Consider the following 23,963-nt stretch of genomic DNA (forward strand, 5'->3'; position numbering starts at 1 on the left):
GGAATAGGGTGCAATTTGGGACGCACCCACAGGTAACAACCATGCTTCAGTTCCTCTAGTATCCTCTCTCCATCACTTACAGAAAGGAGGATGAGGCTGGGGTTAGTTAATGGTGGCAGGATGAGGCTGGGGTTAGTTAATGGTGGCAGGATGAGGCTGGGGTTAGTTAATGGTGGTGAAGGATGAGGCTGGGGTTAGTTAATGGTGGCAGGATGAGGCTGGGGTTAGTTAATGGTGGCAGGATGAGGCTGGGGTTAGTTAATGGTGGTGAAGGATGAGGCTGGGGTTAGTTAATGGTGGTGAAGGATGAGGCTGGGGTTAGTTAATGGTGGTGAAGGATGAGGCTGGGGTTAGTTAATGGTGGTGAAGGATGAGGCTGGGGTTAGTTAATGGTGGCAGGATGAGGCTGGGGTTAGTTAATGGTGGTGAAGGATGAGGCTGGGGTTAGTTAATGGTGGTGAAGGATGAGGCTGGGGTTAGTTAATGGTGGTGAAGGATGAGGCTGGGGTTAGTTAATGGTGGCAGGATGAGGCTGAGGTTAGTTAATGGTGGCAGGATGAGGCTGGGGTTAGTTAATGGTGGTGAAGGATGAGGCTGGGGTTAGTTAATGGTGGTGAAGGATGATGCTGGGGTTAGTTAATGGTGGCAGGATGAGGCTGGGGTTAGTTAATGGTGGCAGGATGAGGCTGGGGTTAGTTAATGGTGGCAGGATGAGGCTGGGGTTAGTTAATGGTGGTGAAGGATGAGGCTGGGGTTAGTTAATGGTGGTGAAGGATGAGGCTGGGGTTAGTTAATGGTGGCAGGATGAGGCTGGGGTTAGTTAATGGTGGCAGGATGAGGCTGGGGTTAGTTACGGTGGAAGGATGAGGCTGGGGTTAGTTAACGGTGGTGAAGGATGAGGCTGGGGTTAGTTAACGGTGGTGAAGGATGAGGCTGGGGTTAGTTAACGGTGGTGAAGGATGAGACTGGGGTTAGTTAACGGTGGTGAAGGATGAGGCTGGGGTTAGTTAACCATGATGAAGGATGAGGCTGGGGTTAACAGTCGGTGGTGAAGGATCAGACCACAATGCATCAGTGCTTCTACATCTGCATTGCTTGATGTTTGGGGTTTTAGGCTGGGTTTCTGTATAGCACTTTGTGACATCTGCTGATGTAAAAAGGGCTTTATAAAAACATTTGATTGAACTCTCATCCCAAGACTCCAACCAGTCCCCTCGGTGGCCAATGGGAGGCCAGAGACTGTTTGTTATACTTCCTGTTAGAATGTTCTGGTAAAGCATTGGAACCTGTTTTAATCAGCTTACGCTCGGTCTAGAACAGTAGGGTGACACTTGACGACATGGTTCTCAGAAGACGAGAAGCTTGACCGTATAAAGCTTGGTTGATCTCCATGGTCAAATGGTTCAGGATCTTTGACCTATTTAAAAGTCTGACAGTAAAATCAGTAACACCCACACCACCTGTCTTAGACATTGTACCTTCTCGACTAGGTCCAACTGCTTAGCAGTTCTAGTGTGACAGACATCCTTGGTGTTGGATCTCTGGAAGCTACAGAAGTGGCGCTGTTGAGCCCAATTGCAGCCCCGCCTAAACAAAATAACAAGCAAAACTAAAACTGTAGTCCATCAATGTCAGGAGGTAAAGCATTTGGTGATCATTGGCTAAAGGCCAGGCTGAAAACCAGAGGAAAGTTATTTCCTTCTGTCCATCCTTAATTACTTCTTTCCTCCTTCCACTGTGAAGAGTTGAAACTGCAGGCACTGAGCACCGGGATGCAAATGAAACCGCATCACCAGACAAATGTTTCCTCCCTCTCTTTTCTCACTCCTTCCACTTATGAGTTTTTTTTAATCTTCCCAGCTCACCAGACTGTGTAAAGTCCCTGTCGGCAGAGACAGAAGTGTAGTCTCATCAGGCAGAGCTCTGGACACCTCTACCTGGGGTCCTCAAAGCGCCAATGCTACAACATGGCCTTCGGAGACTACGTTTCCCAGAGTGCAGTGCTTCTGCTTTGTCCTCTGGTTGGCTAGCTACCACAGCAAAAACAATACAGTATGAAGATCGGCAGAAACTGCTTCTCCAATAGAAATCCTAGGTCATGGCAACTTGGCTAGCTAAGCTCATGCGTAGAAACACGTCATTGGCTCGAGACGACCAAACTGCATGTGCTGGCTGTCAAAGCAAAGGGACTCCTTCAATATAAAGTAGTTTTTGAAGAAAATGAAAACGTGTCAGTTTGTCACTTTCACGAGGTTGGAGCGATAACATGTTCAGCTACTGAAGACATTGGCTTGAATCTAGGCCTTTTAGATTTAGAGAACATTCACAACTCAGGAATTTTACTTCTCAAACCCCTGCTTGGTTTGTTTCGCTAGCGTTCCCGATTAGTCTCGCGACGTTGCGCCTTTGCGTTTAGAAACTGACCAGAGTGGAACAGGAAGGCTCCTCCAGATTTCCTGATTCATGTGATCTGGGCCAGGGTGGACATGGTTCATAGGTGGACTGGAGAGGCGCTAGCTGTCTGGTGAAGGGATACCAACATCAGCTAGCTGCCCCTCACAGCCTTTAGCCTCTCTCTGAAGAGATGGAAGAACAGGAGGCAGGATGGGAGGACAAAAGAGAGGACGGGAACGAGAACGAGGAGATCACAGTCTGGGGTGTTGGTCCGTCTTCTAGGAGAGGATTTCCAGGATGTAGAAGACCAGCTCCATGACGACGGGGCCCTCGCTGAGTTGACCTGCCCCTCTGTGGATGACCGGGATCAGAGTACTGTCCAGGTCACTCAGGTAATGGGAGGGGAGAGGCTGGCCGTTACTACCTGCTAGGTAACCCACCTGGGAGAGGCTGGCCGTTACTACCTGCTAGGTAACCCACCTGGGAGAGGCTGGCCGTTACTACCTGCTAGGTAACCCACCTGGGAGAGGCTGGCCGTTACTACCTGCTAGGTAACCCACCTGGGAGAGGCTGGCCGTTACTACCTGCTAGGTAACCCACCTGGGAGAGGCTGGCCGTTACTACCTGCTAGGTAACCCACCTGGGAGAGGCTGGCCGTTACTACCTGCTAGGTAACCCACCTGGGAGAGGCTGGCCGTTACTACCTGCTAGGTAACCCACCTGGGAGAGGCTGGCCGTTACTACCTGTTAGGTAACCCACCTGGGAGAGGCTGGCCGTTACTACCTGCTAGGTAACCCACCTGGGAGAGGCTGGCCGTTACTACCTGCTAGGTAACCCACCTGGGAGAAAAGAGGGACAGGGAAGCGACAGGTAGTTACTGTTGATCTATCTATTTATCCTTTATCTAACCAGGTACTGTGAGGGGAGTGGCTGGCCGTTACTACCTGCTAGGTAACCCACCTGGGAGAAAAGAGGGACAGGGAAGCGACAGGTAGTTACTATTGATGTATCCTTTTATCTAACCAGGTACTGTGAGGGGAGTGGCTGGCCGTTACTACCTGCTAGGTGGCCCACAGAGACAGGTAGTTATTTTCTAATTCAAGTGTTTCTCAGTCCATTCTTGTTTGTTTTAGCCTAGCACTGACTGACACACCTGATTTTAAATTTACTTTGAGCTTAATTCTAAATTACACATTTGCATGGGCGGACTGGCATTTCGGCCAAATGCCAGATGGGCTGGTCCATTTTTAGCCCAGTGGGCCTGTCTAACTTGTTTTCTTTACGCAAAAATGATCATTATCTGGCTAATAATGAGGCCTCAAGAAAAATAAAATGGGCCGGTGCGGACGCCTTGAGGAAAAAAACGGGCTGGTGTGTTTGAAATGCCAGGGATCATTTCTGGTCAATGTCTGCCCCTGCACATTTTTTGATTTAAAAAACCATTTCTGATTTGCCATTCAAATAATTTCTGGTGTGGCCAGACCGTGATGACCCGAGTCCGTACCTGGTCAGACTCGAGGGTGACCCGTAGGCCCAGTTTAGCCATGCCATCGTCCTTCAGCAGTTTGAGGTGCGGGCACAGCGCCACACAGAATGCCCTCGCCACGTTCTCCGTCAGGCGGCTGTGGTCAGCAGGGTCGCTCAGACCGTTAGGCTGGTCGTCACTCTGGACGAAGAAGACCTAAAAGGGGCAAAAATCATAAACGTTGCAGATTTGTCTTGAGCGGAGACATGAGAATGGGTCGTATTCAGTAGGGCACACCTTTTTTTTTGTAAAACATTTTGAAACAAATTTAATTGCACATTTCTTATCGGACAAGATCAGGTAGTGCCTCCCCGTTTCAGAATGAACCCAGGTGTTGTTTAGGAGGGTGACATCACGGACTGAACCCAGGTGTTGTTTAGGAGGGTGACATCACGGACTGAACCCAGGTGTTGTTTAGGAGGGTGACATCACGGACTGAACCCAGGTGTTGTTTAGGAGGGTGACATCACGGACTGAACCCAGGTGTTGTTTAGGAGGGTGACATCACGGACTGAACCCAGGTGTTGTTTAGGAGGGTGACATCACGGACTGAACCCAGGTGTTGTTTAGGAGGGTGACATCACGGACTGAACCCAGGTGTTGTTTAGGAGGGTGACATCACGGACTGAACCCAGGTGTTGTTTAGGAGGGTGACATCACGGACTGAACCCAGGTGTTGTTTAGGAGGGTGACATCACGGACTGAACCCAGGTGTTGTTTAGGAGGGTGACATCACGGACTGAACCCAGGTGTTGTTTAGGAGGGTGACATCACGGACTGAACCCAGGTGTTGTTTAGGAGGGTGACATCACGGACTGAACCCAGGTGTTGTTTAGGAGGGTGACATCACAGACTGAACCCAGGTGTTGTTTAGGAGGGTGACATCACGGACTGAACCCAGGTGTTGTTTAGGAGGGTGACATCACGGACTGAACCCAGGTGTTGTTTAGGAGGGTGACATCACGGACTGAACCCAGGTGTTGTTTAGGAGGGTGACATCACGGACTGAACCCAGGTGTTGTTTAGGAGGGTGACATCACGGACTGAACCCAGGTGTTGTTTAGGAGGGTGACATCACAGACTGAACCCAGGTGTTGTTTAGGAGGGTGACATCACGGACTGAACCCAGGTGTTGTTTAGGAGGGTGACATCACGGACTGAACCCAGGTGTTGTTTAGGAGGGTGACATCACGGACTGAACCCAGGTGTTGTTTAGGAGGGTGACATCACGGACTGAACCCAGGTGTTGTTTAGGAGGGTGACATCACGTACTGAACCCAGGTGTTGTTTAGGAGGGTGACATCACGGACTGAACCCAGGTGTTGTTTAGGAGGGTGACATCACGGACAGGGGGGGGGAGTTTTAAATAATACACCTACTTTAAATGTCTTCTAAACATCTTTCATAGATGGATATTAAGGGAGGGAGACACTAGGAGTTTAGAGGTTTCCCTTCTTCCTCCTTTCATCATTCATTTCCTCACCCCTTATTGAAAAAGGAGTGATCGTCATCTATCCACTGTATGTGAACATGTTCCTGGGTGTCCTGCTGGTCTGCCCGGCCACAGGTGATACTAAAGTCCTTCATGTCCCTGAGGGCTTGCCGTAGAGCATCCATGGTCTCTGCTGTGATCTGCACCATCACACCATCTACAGGGGGAACAACAGATGTGTGTGTATATATATAACACCATCACACCGTACACACCTGTAGACAGCAGACTACCTAACACGGGGTTTCCCAAACTCTGTCCTGGGGCCCCCGCTGGGTGCACGTTTTGTTTTTTGCCCTAGCACTAAACAGCGGATTCAAATAATCAAAGTTTGATGATTGGTTGATATTTTGAATCAGCTCTGTAGTCCTATGGCAACAAATCAGAGGCGATAAATAAAGTTCAATTGAAATGCAGTCTCTAATTTGGAGATATTGTTGATGTTACCTTCCACAATGCTGGTCTTGGCCAAGTATCCAGAGGCTGCCTTCAGAGAACCACTGAACACAAAGAAGCAGGCGCCGGTCACTGGAAGAAATAAACTTGAAATATTGAATTTAATCACAAAGAAATTCAATTGTAAGCTATCTGAAGGCTGCGATTCCATCCATGGCTTTGTTAGTCCAGTCGACAGACTATGACTTGACTCCCCACGTTGTGTGTGTGTGTGTGTGTGTGTCTGTGTCTGTGTCTGTGTGTGTGTGTGTGTGTGTGTGTCTACCTTTGCGTGGTTGGTGGTGAATGCTGATGGCCTGTGTGTGGTTGGTGGTGAATGCTGATGGCCTGTGTGTGGTTGGTGGTGGATGCTGATGGCCTGTGTGTGGTTGGTGGTGGATGCTGATGGCCTGTGTGTGGTTGGTGGTGGATGCTGATGGCCTGTGTGTGGTTGGTGGTGAATGCTGATGGCCTGGGTCTGGTTGGTGGTGGATGCTGATGGCCTGTGTGTGGTTGGTGGTGAATGCTGATGGCCTGGGTCTGGTTGGTGGTGGATGCTGATGGCCTGTGTGTGGTTGGTGGTGAATGCTGATGGCCTGGGTCTGGTTGGTGGTGGATGCTGATGGCCTGTGTGTGGTTGGTGGTGAATGCTGATGGCCTGGGTCTGGTTGGTGGTGGATGCTGATGGCCTGTGTGTGGTTGGTGGTGGATGCTGATGGCCTGTGTGTGGTTGGTGGTGAATGCTGATGGCCTGTGTGTGGTTGGTGGTGGATGCTGATGGCCTGTGTGTGGTTGGTGGTGGATGCTGATGGCCTGTGTGTGGTTGGTGGTGGATGCTGATGGCCTGTGTGTGGTTGGTGGTGGATGCTGATGGCCTGTGTGTGGTTGGTGGTGAATGCTGATGGCCTGGGTCTGTGTGTGTCTACCTCTACGTGGTTGGTGGTGGATGCTGATGGCCTGTGTGTGGTTGGTGGTGGATGCTGATGGCCTGTGTGTGGTTGGTGGTGGATGCTGATGGCCTGTGTGTGGTTGGTGGTGGATGCTGATGGCCTTTGCGTGGTTGGTGGTGGATGCTGATGGCCTGTGTCTGTGTGTGTCTACCTCTACGTGGTTGGTGGTGGATGCTGATGGCCTGTGTGTGGTTGGTGGTGAATGCTGATGGCCTGTGTGTGGTTGGTGGTGAATGCTGATGGCCTGTGTGTGGTTGGTGGTGAATGCTGATGGCCTGGGTCTGGTTGGTGGTGGATGCTGATGGCCTGTGTGTGGTTGGTGGTGGATGCTGATGGCCTCTGCGTGGTTGGTGGTGGATGCTGATGGCCTGGGTCTGGTTGGTGGTGGATGCTGATGGCCTGTGTGTGGTTGGTGGTGGATGCTGATGGCCTCTGTGTGGTTGGTGGTGGATGCTGATGGCCTGGGTCTGGTTGGTGGTGGATGCTGATGGCCTGGGTCTGGTTGGTGGTGAATGCTGATGGCCTGTGTGTGGTTGGTGGTGGATGCTGATGGCCTGTGTGTGTGTGTACCTCTGTGTGGTTGGTGGTGGATGCTGATGGCCTGTGTCTGTGTGTACCTCTGTGTGGTTGGTGGTGGATGCTGATGGCCTGGGTCTGGTTGGTGGTGGATGCTGATGGCCTCTGTGTGGTTGGTGGTGGATGCTGATGGCCTCTGCGTGGTTGGTGGTGGATGCTGATGGCCTGGGTCTGGTTGGTGGTGGATGCTGATGGCCTGTGTGTGGTTGGTGGTGGATGCTGATGGCCTGTGTGTGGTTGGTGGTGGATGCTGATGGCCTGTGTGTGGTTGGTGGTGGATGCTGATGGCCTGTGTGTGGTTGGTGGTGGATGCTGATGGCCTGTGTGTGGTTGGTGGTGGATGCTGATGGCCTGTGTGTGGTTGGTGGTGGATGCTGATGGCCTGTGTGTGGTTGGTGGTGGATGCTGATGGCCTGTGTGTCTACCTCTGTGTGGTTGGTGGTGGATGCTGATGGCCTGTGTGTGGTTGGTGGTGGATGCTGATGGCCTGTGTGTGGTTGGTGGTGGATGCTGATGGCCTGGGTGTGGTTGGTGGTGGATGCTGATGGCCTGGGTGTGGTTGGTGGTGGATGCTGATGGCCTGTGTGTGGTTGGTGGTGGATGCTGATGGCCTGTGTGTGGTTGGTGGTGGATGCTGATGGCCTGGGTGTGGTTGGTGGTGGATGCTGATGGCCTGGGTGTGGTTGGTGGTGGATGCTGATGGCCTGGGTGTGGTTGGTGGTGGATGCTGATGGCCTGTGTGTGGTTGGTGGTGGATGCTGATGGCCTGTGTGTGGTTGGTGGTGGATGCTGATGGCCTGTGTCTGGTTGGTGGTGGATGCTGATGGCCTGTGTGTGGTTGGTGGTGGATGCTGATGGCCTGTGTGTGGTTGGTGGTGGATGCTGATGGCCTGTGTGTGGTTGGTGGTGGATGCTGATGGCCTCTGCGTGGTTGGTGGTGGATGCTGATGGCCTGGGTCTGGTTGGTGGTGGATGCTGATGGCCTGTGTGTGGTTGGTGGTGGATGCTGATGGCCTCTGTGTGGTTGGTGGTGGATGCTGATGGCCTGGGTCTGGTTGGTGGTGGATGCTGATGGCCTGTGTGTGGTTGGTGGTGGATGCTGATGGCCTGTGTGTGGTTGGTGGTGGATGCTGATGGCCTGTGTGTGGTTGGTGGTGGATGCTGATGGCCTGGGTCTGGTTGGTGGTGGATGCTGATGGCCTGGGTCTGGTTGGTGGTGGATGCTGATGGCCTGTGTGTGGTTGGTGGTGGATGCTGATGGCCTGGGTGTGGTTGGTGGTGGATGCTGATGGCCTGGGTCTGGTTGGTGGTGGATGCTGATGGCCTGTGTGTGGTTGGTGGTGGATGCTGATGGCCTGTGTGTGGTTGGTGGTGGATGCTGATGGCCTGTGTGTGGTTGGTGGTGGATGCTGATGGCCTGTGTGTGGTTGGTGGTGGATGCTGATGGCCTGTGTGTGGTTGGTGGTGGATGCTGATGGCCTGTGTGTGGTTGGTGGTGGATGCTGATGGCCTGGGTGTGGTTGGTGGTGGATGCTGATGGCCTGTGTGTCTACCTCTGTGTGGTTGGTGGTGGATGCTGATGGCCTGTGTGTGGTTGGTGGTGGATGCTGATGGCCTGTGTGTGGTTGGTGGTGGATGCTGATGGCCTGGGTGTGGTTGGTGGTGGATGCTGATGGCCTGTGTGTGGTTGGTGGTGGATGCTGATGGCCTGTGTGTGGTTGGTGGTGGATGCTGATGGCCTGTGTGTGGTTGGTGGTGGATGCTGATGGCCTGGGTGTGGTTGGTGGTGGATGCTGATGGCCTGGGTGTGGTTGGTGGTGGATGCTGATGGCCTGGGTGTGGTTGGTGGTGGATGCTGATGGCCTGTGTGTGGTTGGTGGTGGATGCTGATGGCCTGTGTGTGGTTGGTGGTGGATGCTGATGGCCTGTGTCTGGTTGGTGGTGGATGCTGATGGCCTGTGTGTGGTTGGTGGTGGATGCTGATGGCCTGTGTGTGGTTGGTGGTGGATGCTGATGGCCTGTGTGTGGTTGGTGGTGGATGCTGATGGCCTGTGTGTGGTTAGTGGTGGATGCTGATGGCCTGTGTGTGGTTGGTGGTGGATGCTGATGGCCTGTGTGTGGTTGGTGGTGGATGCTGATGGCCTGTGTGTGGTTGGTGGTGGATGCTGATGGCCTGTGTGTGGTTGGTGGTGGATGCTGATGGCCTGGGTCTGGTTGGTGGTGGATGCTGATGGCCTGGGTGTGGTTGGTGGTGGATGCTGATGGCCTGTGTGTGGTTGGTGGTGGATGCTGATGGCCTGGGTGTGGTTGGTGGTGGATGCTGATGGCCTGTGTGTGGTTGGTGGTGGATGCTGATGGCCTGGGTGTGGTTGGTGGTGGATGCTGATGGCCTGTGTGTGGTTGGTGGTGGATGCTGATGGCCTGTGTCTGGTTGGTGGTGGATGCTGATGGCCTGGGTGTGGTTGGTGGTGGATGCTGATGGCCTGGGTCTGGTTGGTGGTGGATGCTGATGGCCTGGGTCTGGTTGGTGGTGGATGCTGATGGCCTCTGCGTGGTTGGTGGTGGATGCTGATGGCCTGGGTCTGGTTGGTGGTGGATGCTGATGGCCTGGGTCTGGTTGGTGGTGGATGCTGATGGCCTGTGTGTGGTTGGTGGTGGATGCTGATGGCCTGTGTGTGGTTGGTGGTGGATGCTGATGGCCTGTGTGTGGTTGGTGGTGGATGCTGATGGCCTCTGTGTGGTTGGTGGTGGATGCTGATGGCCTGTGTGTGGTTGGTGGTGGATGCTGATGGCCTGGGTGTGGTTGGTGGTGGATGCTGATGGCCTGGGTCTGGTTGGTGGTGGATGCTGATGGCCTGGGTCTGGTTGGTGGTGGATGCTGATGGCCTGTGTGTGGTTGGTGGTGGATGCTGATGGCCTGGGTCTGGTTGGTGGTGGATGCTGATGGCCTGGGTCTGGTTGGTGGTGGATGCTGATGGCCTGGGTCTGGTTGGTGGTGGATGCTGATGGTCTGGTTGGTGGTGGATGCTGATGGCCTGGGTCTGGTTGGTGGTGGATGCTGATGGCCTGTGTGTGGTTGGTGGTGGATGCTGATGGCCTGTGTGTGGTTGGTGGTGGATGCTGATGGCCTGTGTGTGGTTGGTGGTGGATGCTGATGGCCTGGGTCTGGTTGGTGGTGGATGCTGATGGCCTGGGTCTGGTTGGTGGTGGATGCTGATGGCCTGGGTCTGGTTGGTGGTGGATGCTGATGGCCTGGGTCTGGTTGGTGGTGGATGCTGATGGCCTGGGTCTGGTTGGTGGTGGATGCTGATGGCCTGTGTGTGGTTGGTGGTGGATGCTGATGGCCTGGGTCTGGTTGGTGGTGAATGCTGATGGCCTGTGTGTGGTTGGTGGTGGATGCTGATGGCCTGGGTCTGGTTGGTGGTGGATGCTGATGGCCTGGGTCTGGTTGGTGGTGGATGCTGATGGCCTGTGTGTGGTTGGTGGTGGATGCTGATGGCCTGGGTCTGGTTGGTGGTGGATGCTGATGGCCTGGGTCTGGTTGGTGGTGGATGCTGATGGCCTGTGTGTGGTTGGTGGTGGATGCTGATGGCCTGGGTGTGGTTGGTGGTGAATGCTGATGGCCTGGGTCTGGTTGGTGGTGGATGCTGATGGCCTGGGTCTGGTTGGTGGTGGATGCTGATGGCCTGTGTGTGGTTGGTGGTGGATGCTGATGGCCTGTGTGTGGTTGGTGGTGGATGCTGATGGCCTGGGTCTGGTTGGTGGTGGATGCTGATGGCCTGGGTCTGGTTGGTGGTGGATGCTGATGGCCTGTGTGTGGTTGGTGGTGGATGCTGATGGCCTGTGTGTGGTTGGTGGTGGATGCTGATGGCCTGTGTGTGGTTGGTGGTGGATGCTGATGGCCTGGGTCTGGTTGGTGGTGGATGCTGATGGCCTGTGTGTGGTTAGTGGTGGATGCTGATGGCCTGTGTGTGGTTGGTGGTGGATGCTGATGGCCTGTGTGTGGTTGGTGGTGGATGCTGATGGCCTGTGTGTGGTTGGTGGTGGATGCTGATGGCCTGGGTGTGGTTGGTGGTGGATGCTGATGGCCTGGGTGTGGTTGGTGGTGGATGCTGATGGCCTGGGTGTGGTTGGTGGTGGATGCTGATGGCCTGTGTGTGGTTGGTGGTGGATGCTGATGGCCTCTGCGTGGTTGGTGGTGGATGCTGATGGCCTGTGTGTGGTTGGTGGTGGATGCTGATGGCCTGGGTGTGGTTGGTGGTGGATGCTGATGGCCTGTGTGTGGTTGGTGGTGGATGCTGATGGCCTGTGTGTGGTTGGTGGTGGATGCTGATGGCCTGTGTGTGGTTGGTGGTGGATGCTGATGGCCTGGGTCTGGTTGGTGGTGGATGCTGATGGCCTGGGTCTGGTTGGTGGTGGATGCTGATGGCCTGTGTGTGGTTGGTGGTGGATGCTGATGGCCTGTGTGTGGTTGGTGGTGGATGCTGATGGCCTGGGTGTGGTTGGTGGTGGATGCTGATGGCCTGTGTGTGGTTGGTGGTGGATGCTGATGGCCTGTGTGTGGTTGGTGGTGGATGCTGATGGCCTGGGTCTGGTTGGTGGTGGATGCTGATGGCCTGGGTCTGGTTGGTGGTGGATGCTGATGGCCTGGGTCTGGTTGGTGGTGGATGCTGATGGCCTGGGTCTGGTTGGTGGTGGATGCTGATGGCCTGGGTGTGGTTGGTGGTGGATGCTGATGGCCTGGGTGTGGTTGGTGGTGGATGCTGATGGCCTGGGTGTGGTTGGTGGTGGATGCTGATGGCCTGGGTCTGGTTGGTGGTGGATGCTGATGGCCTGGGTGTGGTTGGTGGTGGATGCTGATGGCCTGGGTGTGGTTGGTGGTGGATGCTGATGGCCTGGGTGTGGTTGGTGGTGGATGCTGATGGCCTGGGTCTGGTTGGTGGTGGATGCTGATGGCCTGGGTGTGGTTGGTGGTGGATGCTGATGGCCTGGGTCTGGTTGGTGGTGGATGCTGATGGCCTGTGTGTGGTTGGTGGTGGATGCTGATGGCCTGTGTGTGGTTGGTGGTGGATGCTGATGGCCTGGGTCTGGTTGGTGGTGGATGCTGATGGCCTGTGTGTGGTTGGTGGTGGATGCTGATGGCCTGTGTGTGGTTGGTGGTGGATGCTGATGGCCTGTGTGTGGTTGGTGGTGGATGCTGATGGCCTGTGTGTGGTTGGTGGTGGATGCTGATGGCCTGTGTGTGGTTGGTGGTGGATGCTGATGGCCTGTGTGTGGTTGGTGGTGGATGCTGATGGCCTGTGTGTGGTTGGTGGTGGATGCTGATGGCCTGTGTGTGGTTGGTGGTGGATGCTGATGGCCTGTGTGTGGTTGGTGGTGGATGCTGATGGCCTGTGTGTGGCTGGTGGTGGATGCTGATGGCCTGTGTGTGGTTGGTGGTGGATGCTGATGGCCTGGGTGTGGTAGTTTCCGTCGTCGTTCTGAACACACACCAGGTGGGAGTCGGCCTGCTCGTTAAAACACGCCCCCATGGCCAGGACGTGTTCATTGGACTTGTTCATGGCCTTCATCAGCTGCAGGGAATATAAAGACTTGTTCATAGCCGGGTAATAGTCTGTTCATAACTTGGTAATAGCCTTCATCAGCTGGGGCAGACAATGTGGTTGTGTCATTAAAGGTCCAATCCGTAACTTCAACAGTCCTGGGCCTGGTTTATAATGCTTAGTCTATAATAATGCACTAAATCACAGATTTTACACATTGTACACACGTTAGGCTACAGAGCCAGAGTCCGGACGAATCCGATCGAACATCTCTGGAGAGACCTGAAAATAGCTGTGCAGCGACGCTCCCCATCCAACCTGACAGAGCTTGAGAGGATCTGCAGAGAAGAATGGGAGAAACTCCCCAAATACAGGTGTGCCAAGCTTGTAGCATCATACCCAAGAAGACTCGAGGCTGTAATCGCTGCCAAAGGTGCTTCAGCAAAGTACTGAGTAAAGGGTCTGAATACTTATGTAAATGTGATTTCAGTTTTTAAAAACCTGTTTTTGCTTTGTCATTATGGGGTATTGTGTGTAGATTGACGCAATATATATATTTTTTTGGATCAATTTTAGAATAAGGCTGTAACGTAACAAAATGTGGAAAAAGTCAAGGGGTCTGAATACTTTCCGAATGCGCTGTATATAATAGTGATTATAAAAGTTACCTTATCATATAGCAGGTGTTTATATAGTAGTGTCATAATGCTACCCCATCAGCATAGCAGGTATTTTAATGGTAGTGTATTCGGTCTCTGTTGTCATTCAGTTAAGCCTACACTCGATTTAATTTCAATATGATTGAAATTGGCCTATAGCCTACTGTTTATATTTTGATGCAGTCATCACGGTTTTCATTTGAAGCATATTTGTATATATACACGTCGCTTGTTTGTAACAATTGCAAAAGACACAGGCAACTTTATATTTGTAGTCACCCTTTGCTCTGAAGTTATCGGATGTCACAGAGAGACTGATAAACCATGTGATTCTGTTTACATTTACATCATTCAGCAGACCGCTCTTATCCAGAGCGACTTGAGGTAGGCGTTTAGATTACGAGTGTTTTCAAGTGCAACGTTAATAACTATGATTTTGGGAAACAGCTCGTAGATTTAACGACGCTTTTGGGAAACCCGGGCACTGAAGAGTTGTGATCAGGAGGCCGCTAGTTGTGACAAAGTTATCTGTTCAGTACACCAATGTGGTAACATAATCCTTACGGTTGAAGTTTCCACAAATCAGTTCCAGTTCTTTTTAGATGAAACATTTTGATGAGGTAGATTGAGGAAAATACAATAATGGAGAAATCCTGGTTATCTTGGTCTATGTGACTGACTGACTTCCTCATTTCTCCTGTCGTTCACATGGCAGAAATAAAAGTGAGAATCTGGAGCGTTTTAGTCACCGACTGTGTGAAAGCTCTCATGCTGTCTGTTGTCAAACGGTCCAATCACTGGGTTCCCATCTGTTAGGGTGGCAGTAGCCAAGCAGATAAACATTTCCAAACCTTACAGGAAGTTAAGTCTTCTGTACCACACAGAACATATTGGTTATACTAAACCAGTATCACTGAAGGCAGGTCCAGACCCGAATCAGTGAAGTGAAAACGGAACGATATTCAGTGTGGATTCCAGGCCGACTACTACATAGGGTTGGTTGTCTCTGGTTTGGGACCGTGGTGACCTAGTGATTGGCAGAACCCCTCGCTAGGAAGCAATATGATTGGTTGAGAGCCTCACCTCGTCGTATCGGTTGCCGGGGATCTTGATGCAGGTCTTCCTCGTCTCCATGTCCACCACCAGGCCCTTCACCACGGGCAACGTGTACTGGTAATTACGGAAGTCCTGTAGGTACATTACATTTTATAGACCCTTTAATCAACCAATCAAATGTATTTATAAAGCCCTTTTTACATCAGCAGATGTCACAAAGTGCTCTACAGAAACCCAGCCTAAAACCCCAAACAGCAAGCAATGCAGATGTAGAAGCACGGTGGCTTGGAAAAACTCACTAGAAAGACAGAAACCTAGAGAGGAACCAGGCTCTGAGGGGTGGCCAGTCCCCTTCTGGCTGTACTGGGTAGAGAGGAACCAGGCTCTGAGGGGTGGCCAGGCCCCTTCTGGCTGTGCCGGGGGGAGATTATAACAGTACATGGCCATGAAGGCCAGATGGTTTTTCAAGATGTTCATAGATGACCAGCAGGGTCAAACAATAATAATCCCCACGGGTAGGGCTGTTGCAGTGACCATATTACCATTATCGTCACACCGGCAATCATGAACGCAGTAAAAATTCCACGTGACCGTTGAGTCACGGTGATCTCCTCTTATGGACTCTGGACATGCGTTGGTAGAACCCAACTCACTAACAACCAATAAGGTCCGAATGTAGGAACTCAGCGCTCTATTGTCCCTCTGACCACTCTGACATGAATGCAAATGCAATCAAAAAAAATCACATCAAACACTTATCAAAACAGTATCTGCTTTTAAAATCCATCAATTTGAAGAAAAATAAGTTAAACAGCAGGTTGAAACTGAGTGTAAAACATGGTCATTGTAGATGTCGTTTCAAAAGCCTAACAACGAAATGAACAGCGCTTTCTAAGGTGATGATTAATGCAAAACACCCATATGCATATTAGAGTTTATGCATATTCATAGGCTTATGAGCCCAAGCTAAAAAATAAAATAAAATAAAAACAGTGGGGTACATCACTGGGGCCAACCTTCCTGCCATCCAGGACCACTATGGCCAGTCCATCAGTGGGGCCAACCTTCCTGCCATCCAGGACCACTATGGCCAGTACATCACTGGGGCCAACCTTCCTGCCATCCAGGACCACTATGGCCAGTACATCACTGGGGCCAACCTTCCTGCCATCCAGGACCACTATGGCCAGTACATCACTGGGGCCAACCTTCCTGCCATCCAGGACCACTATGGCCAGTACATCACTGGGGCCAACCTTCCTGCCATCCAGGACCACTATGGCCAGTACATCACTGGGGCCAACCTTCCTGCCATCCAGGACCACTATGGCCAGTACATCACTGGGGCCAACCTTCCTGCCATCCAGGACCACTATGGCCAGTACATCACTGGGGCCAACCTTCCTGCCATCCAGGACCACTATGGCCAGTACATCACTGGGGCCAACCTTCCTGCCATCCAGGACCACTATGGCCAGTACATCAGTGGGGCCAACCTTCCTGCCATCCAGGACCACTATGGCCAGTACATCACTGGGGCCAACCTTCCTGCCATCCAGGACCACTATGGCCAGTACATCACTGGGGCCAACCTTCCTGCCATCCAGGACCACTATGGCCAGTACATCACTGGGGCCAACCTTCCTGCCATCCAGGACCACTATGGCCAGTACATCACTGGGGCCAACCTTCCTGCCATCCAGGACCACTATGGCCAGTCCATCACTGGGGCCAACCTTCCTGCCATCCAGGACCACTATGGCCAGTACATCAGTGGGGCCAACCTTCCTGCCATCCAGGACCACTATGGCCAGTACATCACTGGGGCCAACCTTCCTTCCATCCAGGACCACTATGGCCAGTACATCACTGGGGCCAACCTTCCTGCCATCCAGGACCACTATGGCCAGTACATCACTGGGGCCAACCTTCCTGCCATCCAGGACCACTATGGCCAGTACATCACTGGGGCCAACCTTCCTTCCATCCAGGACCACTATGGCCAGTACATCACTGGGGCCAACCTTCCTGCCATCCAGGACCACTATGGCCAGTACATCACTGGGGCCAACCTTCCTGCCATCCAGGACCACTATGGCCAGTACATCACTGGGGCCAACCTTCCTGCCATCCAGGACCACTATGGCCAGTACATCAGTGGGGCCAACCTTCCTGCCATCCAGGACCACTATGGCCAGTACATCAGTGGGGCCAACCTTCCTGCCATCCAGGACCACTATGGCCAGTACATCAGTGGGGCCAACCTTCCTGCCATCCAGGACCACTATGGCCAGTACATCACTGGGGCCAACCTTCCTGCCATCCAGGACCACTATGGCCAGTACATCAGTGGGGCCAACCTTCCTGCCATCCAGGACCTTTACATTTACATTTTAGTCATTTAGCAGACGCTCTTATCCAGAGCGACTTACAGGAGCAATTAGGGTTAAGTGCCTTGCTCAAGGGCACATCGACAGATTTTTCACCTAGTCGGCTCGGGGATTAGAACCAGCGACCTTTCGGTTACTGGCACATCGCTCTTAACCACTAAGCTACCTGCCGCCTCTATACCAGGCGGTGTCAGAGGAAGGCTCTAAAAATTGTCAAAGACTCCAGCCACCCTAGTCATAGACTGTTCTCTCTGCTACGGCACGGCAAGCGGTACCGGAGCCCCAAATCTAGGTCCAAAAGACTTCTCAACAGCTTCTACCCCCCAAACCATAAGACTCCTGAACAGCTAATCAAATGGCTACCCGGACTATTTGCATTGTTTATTGTGATGGTGTACATTCAATTAATGTATTATACTTTTTTTAAATGTAGATGTTCCAAATGTGCACATCAGCGGCTTGTATGCCTGGAGGCCTGGAGGCCTGTATGCCTGGAGGCCTGTATGCCTGGAGGCCTGGAGGCCTGTATGCCTGGAGGCCTGGAGGCCTGTATGCCTGGAGGCCTGGAGGCCTGTATGCCTGGAGGCCTGTATGCCTGGAGGCCTGTATGCCTGGAGGCCTGTATGCCTGGAGGCCTGTATGCCTGGAGGCCTGGAGGCCTGGAGACCTGGAGGCCTGGAGACCTGGAGGCCTGTATGCCTGGAGGCCTGGAGGCCTGTATGCCTGGAGGCCTGGAGGCCTGTATGCCTGGAGGCCTGGAGGCCTGGAGACCTGGAGGCCTGGAGACCTGGAGGCCTGTATGCCTGGAGGCCTGGAGGCCTGTATGCCTGGAGGCCTGGAGGCCTGTATGCATGGAGGCCTGTATGCCTGGAGGCCTGGAGGCCTGTATGCCTGGAGGCCTGGAGGCCTGTATGCCTGGAGGCCTGTATGCCTGGAGGCCTGTATGCCTGGAGGCCTGTATGCCTGGAGGCCTGGAGATGCAAAATGTGTTTATGGTAATTAACGGTCAATTACCGTGAGACCGGCAGTCTTTTGCATGACAATAACCGCCACAGCCCTAACCATGGTCCTCTGTAGCTCAGCTGGTAGAGCACGGCACTTGTAACGCCAAGGTAGTGGGTTCGATCCCCGGGACCACCCATACACAAAAAAAAAAAAATGTATGCACGCATGACTGTAAGTCGCTTTGGATAAAAGCGTCTGCTAAATGGCATATTATTATTATTATTATGGTCAACGTGTACTGGTAGTTACAGAAGTCCTGTAGAGTAAAGTAATAACATTATATTACATTAAAAACTCTGTTAGCCTGGTCCCAGATCTGTACGTGGTGACCAGACTATTTAAACTCTGTTAGCCTGGTCCCAGATCTGTACGTGGTGACCAGACTATTTAAACTCTGTTTGCCTGGTCCCAGATCTGTACGTGGTGACCAGACTATTTAAACTCTGTTTGCCTGGTCCCAGATCTGTACGTGGTGACCAGACTATTTAAACTCTGTTAGCCTGGTCCCAGATCTGTACGTGGTGACCAGACTATTTAAACTCTGTTTGCCTGGTCCCAGATCTGTACGTGGTGACTGCCTGATCCCAGATCTGTACGTGGTGACTGCCTGATCCCAGATCTGTACGTGGTGACTGCCTGATCCCAGATCTGTACGTGGTGACTGAATGAGTAATACAGCAGAAGTGAAGCTGTGATTCTTACCACTAGCAGTGTCATGATGGTGTGACCCGTCTCTCCAAACAGGGGTTTTCTGAACCGCACACTGAAGAGAGGGCAGGGGTAGACTAAAACATACAACCACCAGGTTCAGGCATGAAACGGAAAACATTTAGAAACGGAACAATCACATCAGAGTTGCCAGTACATTACAAATTGTGCCCAGCCCAAAAAAATATAATACAATCTAAACTAAATGCAACCCAACCATACCCAACCCAGCCCAACCATACCCAACCCAGCCCAACCATACCCAACCCAGCCATACCCAACCCAACCATACCCAACCCAGCCATACCCAACCCAACCCAGCCATACCTAACCCAACCATACCCAACCCAACCCAACCCAACCCAGCCATACCCAACCCAACCATACCCAACCCAACCCAACCCAGCCATACCCAACCCAACCCAACCCAGCCATACCCAACCCAACCCAGCCATACCCAACTAAACCATACCCAACCCAACCATACCCAAAGCTAACCCAAACCAACCCACCCCTCCGTACTCACATCTGTACTCGGCGCCCAGCCGCAGCATGAGCCTGATGGGGAACGCCTTGGCCCAGGGGGTCTCCCACTTCTGCAGCAACACCCCAAACAGGTAGGGGGGGTTGGGGAGCATCAGGTCCTGGAGGGCCTGGAAGGACGGGGAGACGTAGAGGAACCCTCCGTGCTCCCTGCTGCCCAGGAAACTCTGGGTGAAGAACGAGTGGCCCAGGTGGGTCAGGACGTTACCTGGAGGGGAAGATAAGAACATTGGTTAAAAGAAGGAGGAGAGGAAAGGAAAGGGGGGGGAGAGTTTGAGTGTTAAAACACCTTTTATTTGTGGCGCAGCGGTCTAAGGCACTGCATCGCAGTCTGTGGCTGTGTCCCAGCCGGCCGTGACCAGGAGCCCCATGGGGCGGCGCACAATTGGCCCGGCGTCGTCCGGGATAGGGAAGGGTTTGGCCGGAGGGATTTCCTTGGCTCATCGTGCTCTAGCGACTCCTTGTGGCGGGCCCGGGCGCCTGCAAGCTGACGTCGGTCGTCAGTTGGACGGTGTTTCCTCCGACACATTGGTGCGGCTGGCTTCCGGGTTAAGCGAGCTTTGTGTCAAGAAGCAGTGCGGCTTGGCAGGTCATGTTTCGGAGGACGCATGGCTCTTGACCTTCGCCTCTCTCTCGGGGAGTTGCAGCAATGAGACAAGATTATAACTACCAATTGGATATCATGAAATTGGGGAGAAAATATATTTTTAAAAAAAAAAGTGTATTTAGCAATTAAGGAGTGAATACAGAGCTCACAGCTTCAATGGTCTTTAATTAGTGAATACAGAGCTCACAGCTTCAATGGTCTTTAAGGAGTGAATACAGAACTCACAGCTTCAATGGTCTTTAAGGAGTGAATACAGAGCTCACAGCTTCAATGGTCTTTAAGGAGTGAATACAGAGCTCACAGCTTCAATGGTCTTTAAGGAGTGAATACAGAGCTCACAGCTTCAATGGTCTTTAAGGAGTGAATACAGAGCTCACAGCTTCAATGGTCTTTAAGGAGTGAATACAGAGCTCACAGCTTCAATTGTCTTTAAGGAGTGAATACAGAGCTCACAGCTTCAATGGTCTTTAAGGAGTGAATACAGAGCTCACAGCTTCAATGGTCTTTAAGGGGTGAATACAGAGCTCACAGCTTCAATGGTCTTTAAAGGAGTGAATACAGAGCTCACAGCTTCAATGGTCTTTAAAGGAGTGAATACAGAGCTCACAGCTTCAATGGTCTTTAAGGAGTGAATACAGAGCTTACAGCTTCAATGGTCTTTAAGGAGTGAATACAGAGCTCACAGCTTCAATGGTCTTTAAGGAGTGAATACAGAGCTCACAGCTTCAATGGTCTTTAAGGAGTGAATACAGAGCTCACAGCTTCAATGGTCTTTAAAGGAGTGAATACAGAGCTCACAGCTTCAATGGTCTTTAAGGGGTGAATACAGAGCTCACAGCTTCAATGGTCTTTAAAGGAGTGAATACAGAGCTCATAGCTTCAATGGTCTTTAAAGGAGTGAATACAGAGCTCACAGCTTCAATGGTCTTTAAGGAGTGAATACAGAGCTCACAGCTTCAATTGTCTTTAAGGAGTAAAGTACTGACACTGACCTGCATATTCAACCACTCCAGTACCCCTGCACATTGAATAAGGTACTGGGACTGACCTGCATATTCAACCACTCCAGTACCCCTGCACATTGAATAAGGTACTGGGACTGACCTGTATATCCAACCACTCCAGTACCCCTGCACATTGAATAAGGTACTGGGACTGACCTGCATATTCAACCACTCCAGTACCCCTGCACATTGAATAAGGTACTGGGACTGACCTGTATATCCAACCACTCCAGTACCCCTGCACATTGAATAAGGTACTGGGACTGACCTGTATATAAATCCATTGAAAGCAGGTGGTTCCACACTGGTGTGGTTCCTGAGTTAATTAAGCAATTAAAACATCCCATCATGCTTAGAGTCATGTATAAAAATGCTGGGCAGGCCGTTATTTTGGCTACCATGGCTATGCCCCCATAGGATGGCAATGCCCCCATCCACAGGGCACGAGTGGTCACTGAATGGTTTGATGACCATGAAAACTATGTAAACCATATGCCACGGCCGTCTCAGTCACCAGATCTCAACCCAATTCAACACTTACGGGAGATTCTGGAGCGGCGCCTGAGACAGCGTTTCCTACCACCATCAACAAAACACCAAATGATGTAATTTCTCGTGGAAGAACGATGTCGCATCCCTCCAATAGAGTTCCAGACACTTGTAGAATCTATGCCAAGGCGCAGTGAAGCTGTTCTGGCTCGTGGTCGCCCAACGCCCTGTTAAGACACTTTATGTTGGTGTTTCCTTTATTTTGGCGGTTACCTGAATATCGAACTTTCTTGTGTGTTTTTATTAGTTTATTCTATTTCCTGTTATTATCTATATCATCATTACTAATCACTGCATTGTTGGGAAAGAGCTTTCAAGGTAAGAATTTCACTGTACTGTTTTACACCTGTTGTATCCTGTGCAAGTGGCAAATAAACTTTGAAACTTGAAACTAACTGTGAGGGTAACCTGGCTGGGAAGGATCAACTCAACTATGTGGACCTCTAGATCTACCAGCACATTTTCCCCCATGTGAGCCTCCTGGCAGAGCTGTTTAATATAATCTTAAGTAGGCCTCCTGGTTGAGGTAGCATACTGGTCTTATTATACCTGTGAAGGCCTCCTGGTAGAGCTGTAAAATGTCTTAGTAGGCCTCCTAATGGTGGTATTTGTCGTATTTTACCCATGACGGCCTCCTGGTGGAGGTAGGGCCTCCTGATTGAGTTATATTACACTAACCTGTGAGGGCCTCCTGGTGGAGGTATGTTAAACTAACCGGTGAGGGCCTCTTGGTAGAGGTATGTTAAACTAACCTGTGAGGGCCTCCTGGTGGAGGTATTGTAAATTAACCTGTGAGGGCCTCTTGGTGGAGGTATAGTAAATTAACCTGTGAGGGCCTCTTGGTGGAGGAATATTAAACTAACCTGTGAGGGCCTCTTGGTGGAGGTATATTAAACTAACCTGTGAGGGCCTCCTGGTGGAGGTATATTAAACTAACCTGTGAGGGCCTCTTGGTGGAGGTATATTAAAAGTTTTAGAACACCTACTCATACAAGGGTTTATACAAGAAGTGTTAAACAAATCAAAATATATTTTATATTTGAGATTCTTCAAGTAGCCACCCTTTGCCTTGATGACAGCTTTGCACACTCTTGGCATTCTCTCAACCAGCTTCACCTGGAATGCTTTTCAAACAGTCTTGAAGGAGTTCCCACATATGCTGAGCACTTGTTGGCTGCTTTTCCTTCACTCTGCCGTCCGACTCATACCAAACCATCTCAATTTGATTAAGGTCGGGGGATTGTGGAGGCCAGGTCATCTGATGCAGCACTCCATCACTCTCCTTCTTGGTCAAATAGCCCTTACACAGCCTGGAGGTGTGTTGGGTCATTGTCCTGTTGAAAAACTATTGATAGTCCCACTAAGCCCAAACCAGATGGGATGGCATATCGCTGCAGAATGCTGTGGTAGCCATGCTGGTTAAGTGTGCCTTGCATTCTAAATAAATCCCAGACAGTGTCACCAGCAAAGCACCCCCACACCATAACACCTCCTCATCCATGCTTTAAGGTGGGAACTACACATGCAGAGATCATCCGTTCACCCACACCGCGTCTCACAAAGACACGCCGGTTGGAACCAAAAATCTCCAATTTGGACTCCAGACCAAAGGACACATTTCCACCGGTCTAATATCCATTGCTCATGTTTCTTGGCCCAAGCAAGTCTCTTCTTCTTATTGGTGTCCTTTAGTAGTGGTTTCTTTGCAGCAATTTGACCATGAAGGCCTGATTTGACTGACCTTCACGTCTTAAAAGTAGAAGACTGTCGTTTCTCTTTGCTTATTTGAGCTGTTCTTGCCATTATATGGACTTGGTCTTTTACCAAATAGGGCTATCTTATGTGTACCTTGTCACAACACAACTGATTGGCTCAAATGCATTAAGAAGGAAATAAATTCCACAAATTAACTTTTAAGAAGGCACACCTGTTAATTGAAATGCATTCCAGGTGACTACCTCATGAAGCTGGTTGAGAGAATGCCAAGAGTGTGCAAAGCTGTCATCAAGGCTATTTGAAGAATCTCAAATACAAAATATATTTTGATTTGTTTAACACTTTTTTGGTTACTGCATGATTCCATATGTTTTATTTCATAGTTTTGATGTCTTCACTATTATTATACAATGTAGAAAATAGTAAAAATAAAGAAAAACCCTTGAATGAGTAGGTGTTCTAAAACTTTTGACTGGTACTGTATATTAAATTAACCTGTGAGGGCCTCTTGGTGGAGGTATATTAAATTAACCTGTGAGGGCCTCTTGGTGGAGGTATATTAAATTAACCTGTGAGGGCCTCTTGGTGGAGGTATATTAAATTAACCTGTGAGGGCCTCTTGGTGGAGGTATATTAAATTAACCTGTGAGGGCCTCTTGGTGGAGTTATATTAAATTAACCTTTGAGGGCCTCTTGGTGGAGTTATATTAAATTAACCTGTGAGGGCCTCTTGGTGGAGTTATATTAAATTAACCTGTGAGGGCCTCTTGGTGGAGTTATATTAAATTAACCTTTGAGGGCCTCTTGGTG

The 23,963-nt window shown here is 51.1% G+C and overlaps 1 protein-coding gene across 1 annotated transcript in view; it reads right to left on the reverse strand.

The window, feature by feature from the left end:
* Positions 1-559: 559 nt before the first annotated feature.
* LOC311125655 (zinc finger FYVE domain-containing protein 9-like) overlaps positions 560-23,963 on the reverse strand; it is a 32,711-nt gene continuing 9,307 nt past the window's right edge. Inside the window, exons 7-15 of the mRNA XM_084199689.1 lie at positions 19,261-19,485; positions 18,729-18,811; positions 14,659-14,763; positions 12,796-12,946; positions 5,860-5,940; positions 5,404-5,569; positions 4,127-4,157; positions 3,900-4,076; positions 560-2,834 (exon numbers count right to left, since the gene is read on the reverse strand). Of these exons, the coding sequence (XP_084055815.1) occupies positions 2,673-2,834; positions 3,900-4,076; positions 4,127-4,157; positions 5,404-5,569; positions 5,860-5,940; positions 12,796-12,946; positions 14,659-14,763; positions 18,729-18,811; positions 19,261-19,485 (1,181 nt within the window). The 3' untranslated portion in view covers positions 560-2,672. The remainder of the gene's footprint in view (positions 2,835-3,899; positions 4,077-4,126; positions 4,158-5,403; positions 5,570-5,859; positions 5,941-12,795; positions 12,947-14,658; positions 14,764-18,728; positions 18,812-19,260; positions 19,486-23,963) is intronic.

The sequence above is a fragment of the Coregonus lavaretus genome, assembly GCF_964263955.1.
Source record: "Coregonus lavaretus genome assembly, contig: HAP1_SCAFFOLD_1912, whole genome shotgun sequence".
Taxonomy (NCBI): Eukaryota; Metazoa; Chordata; class Actinopteri; order Salmoniformes; family Salmonidae; genus Coregonus; species Coregonus lavaretus.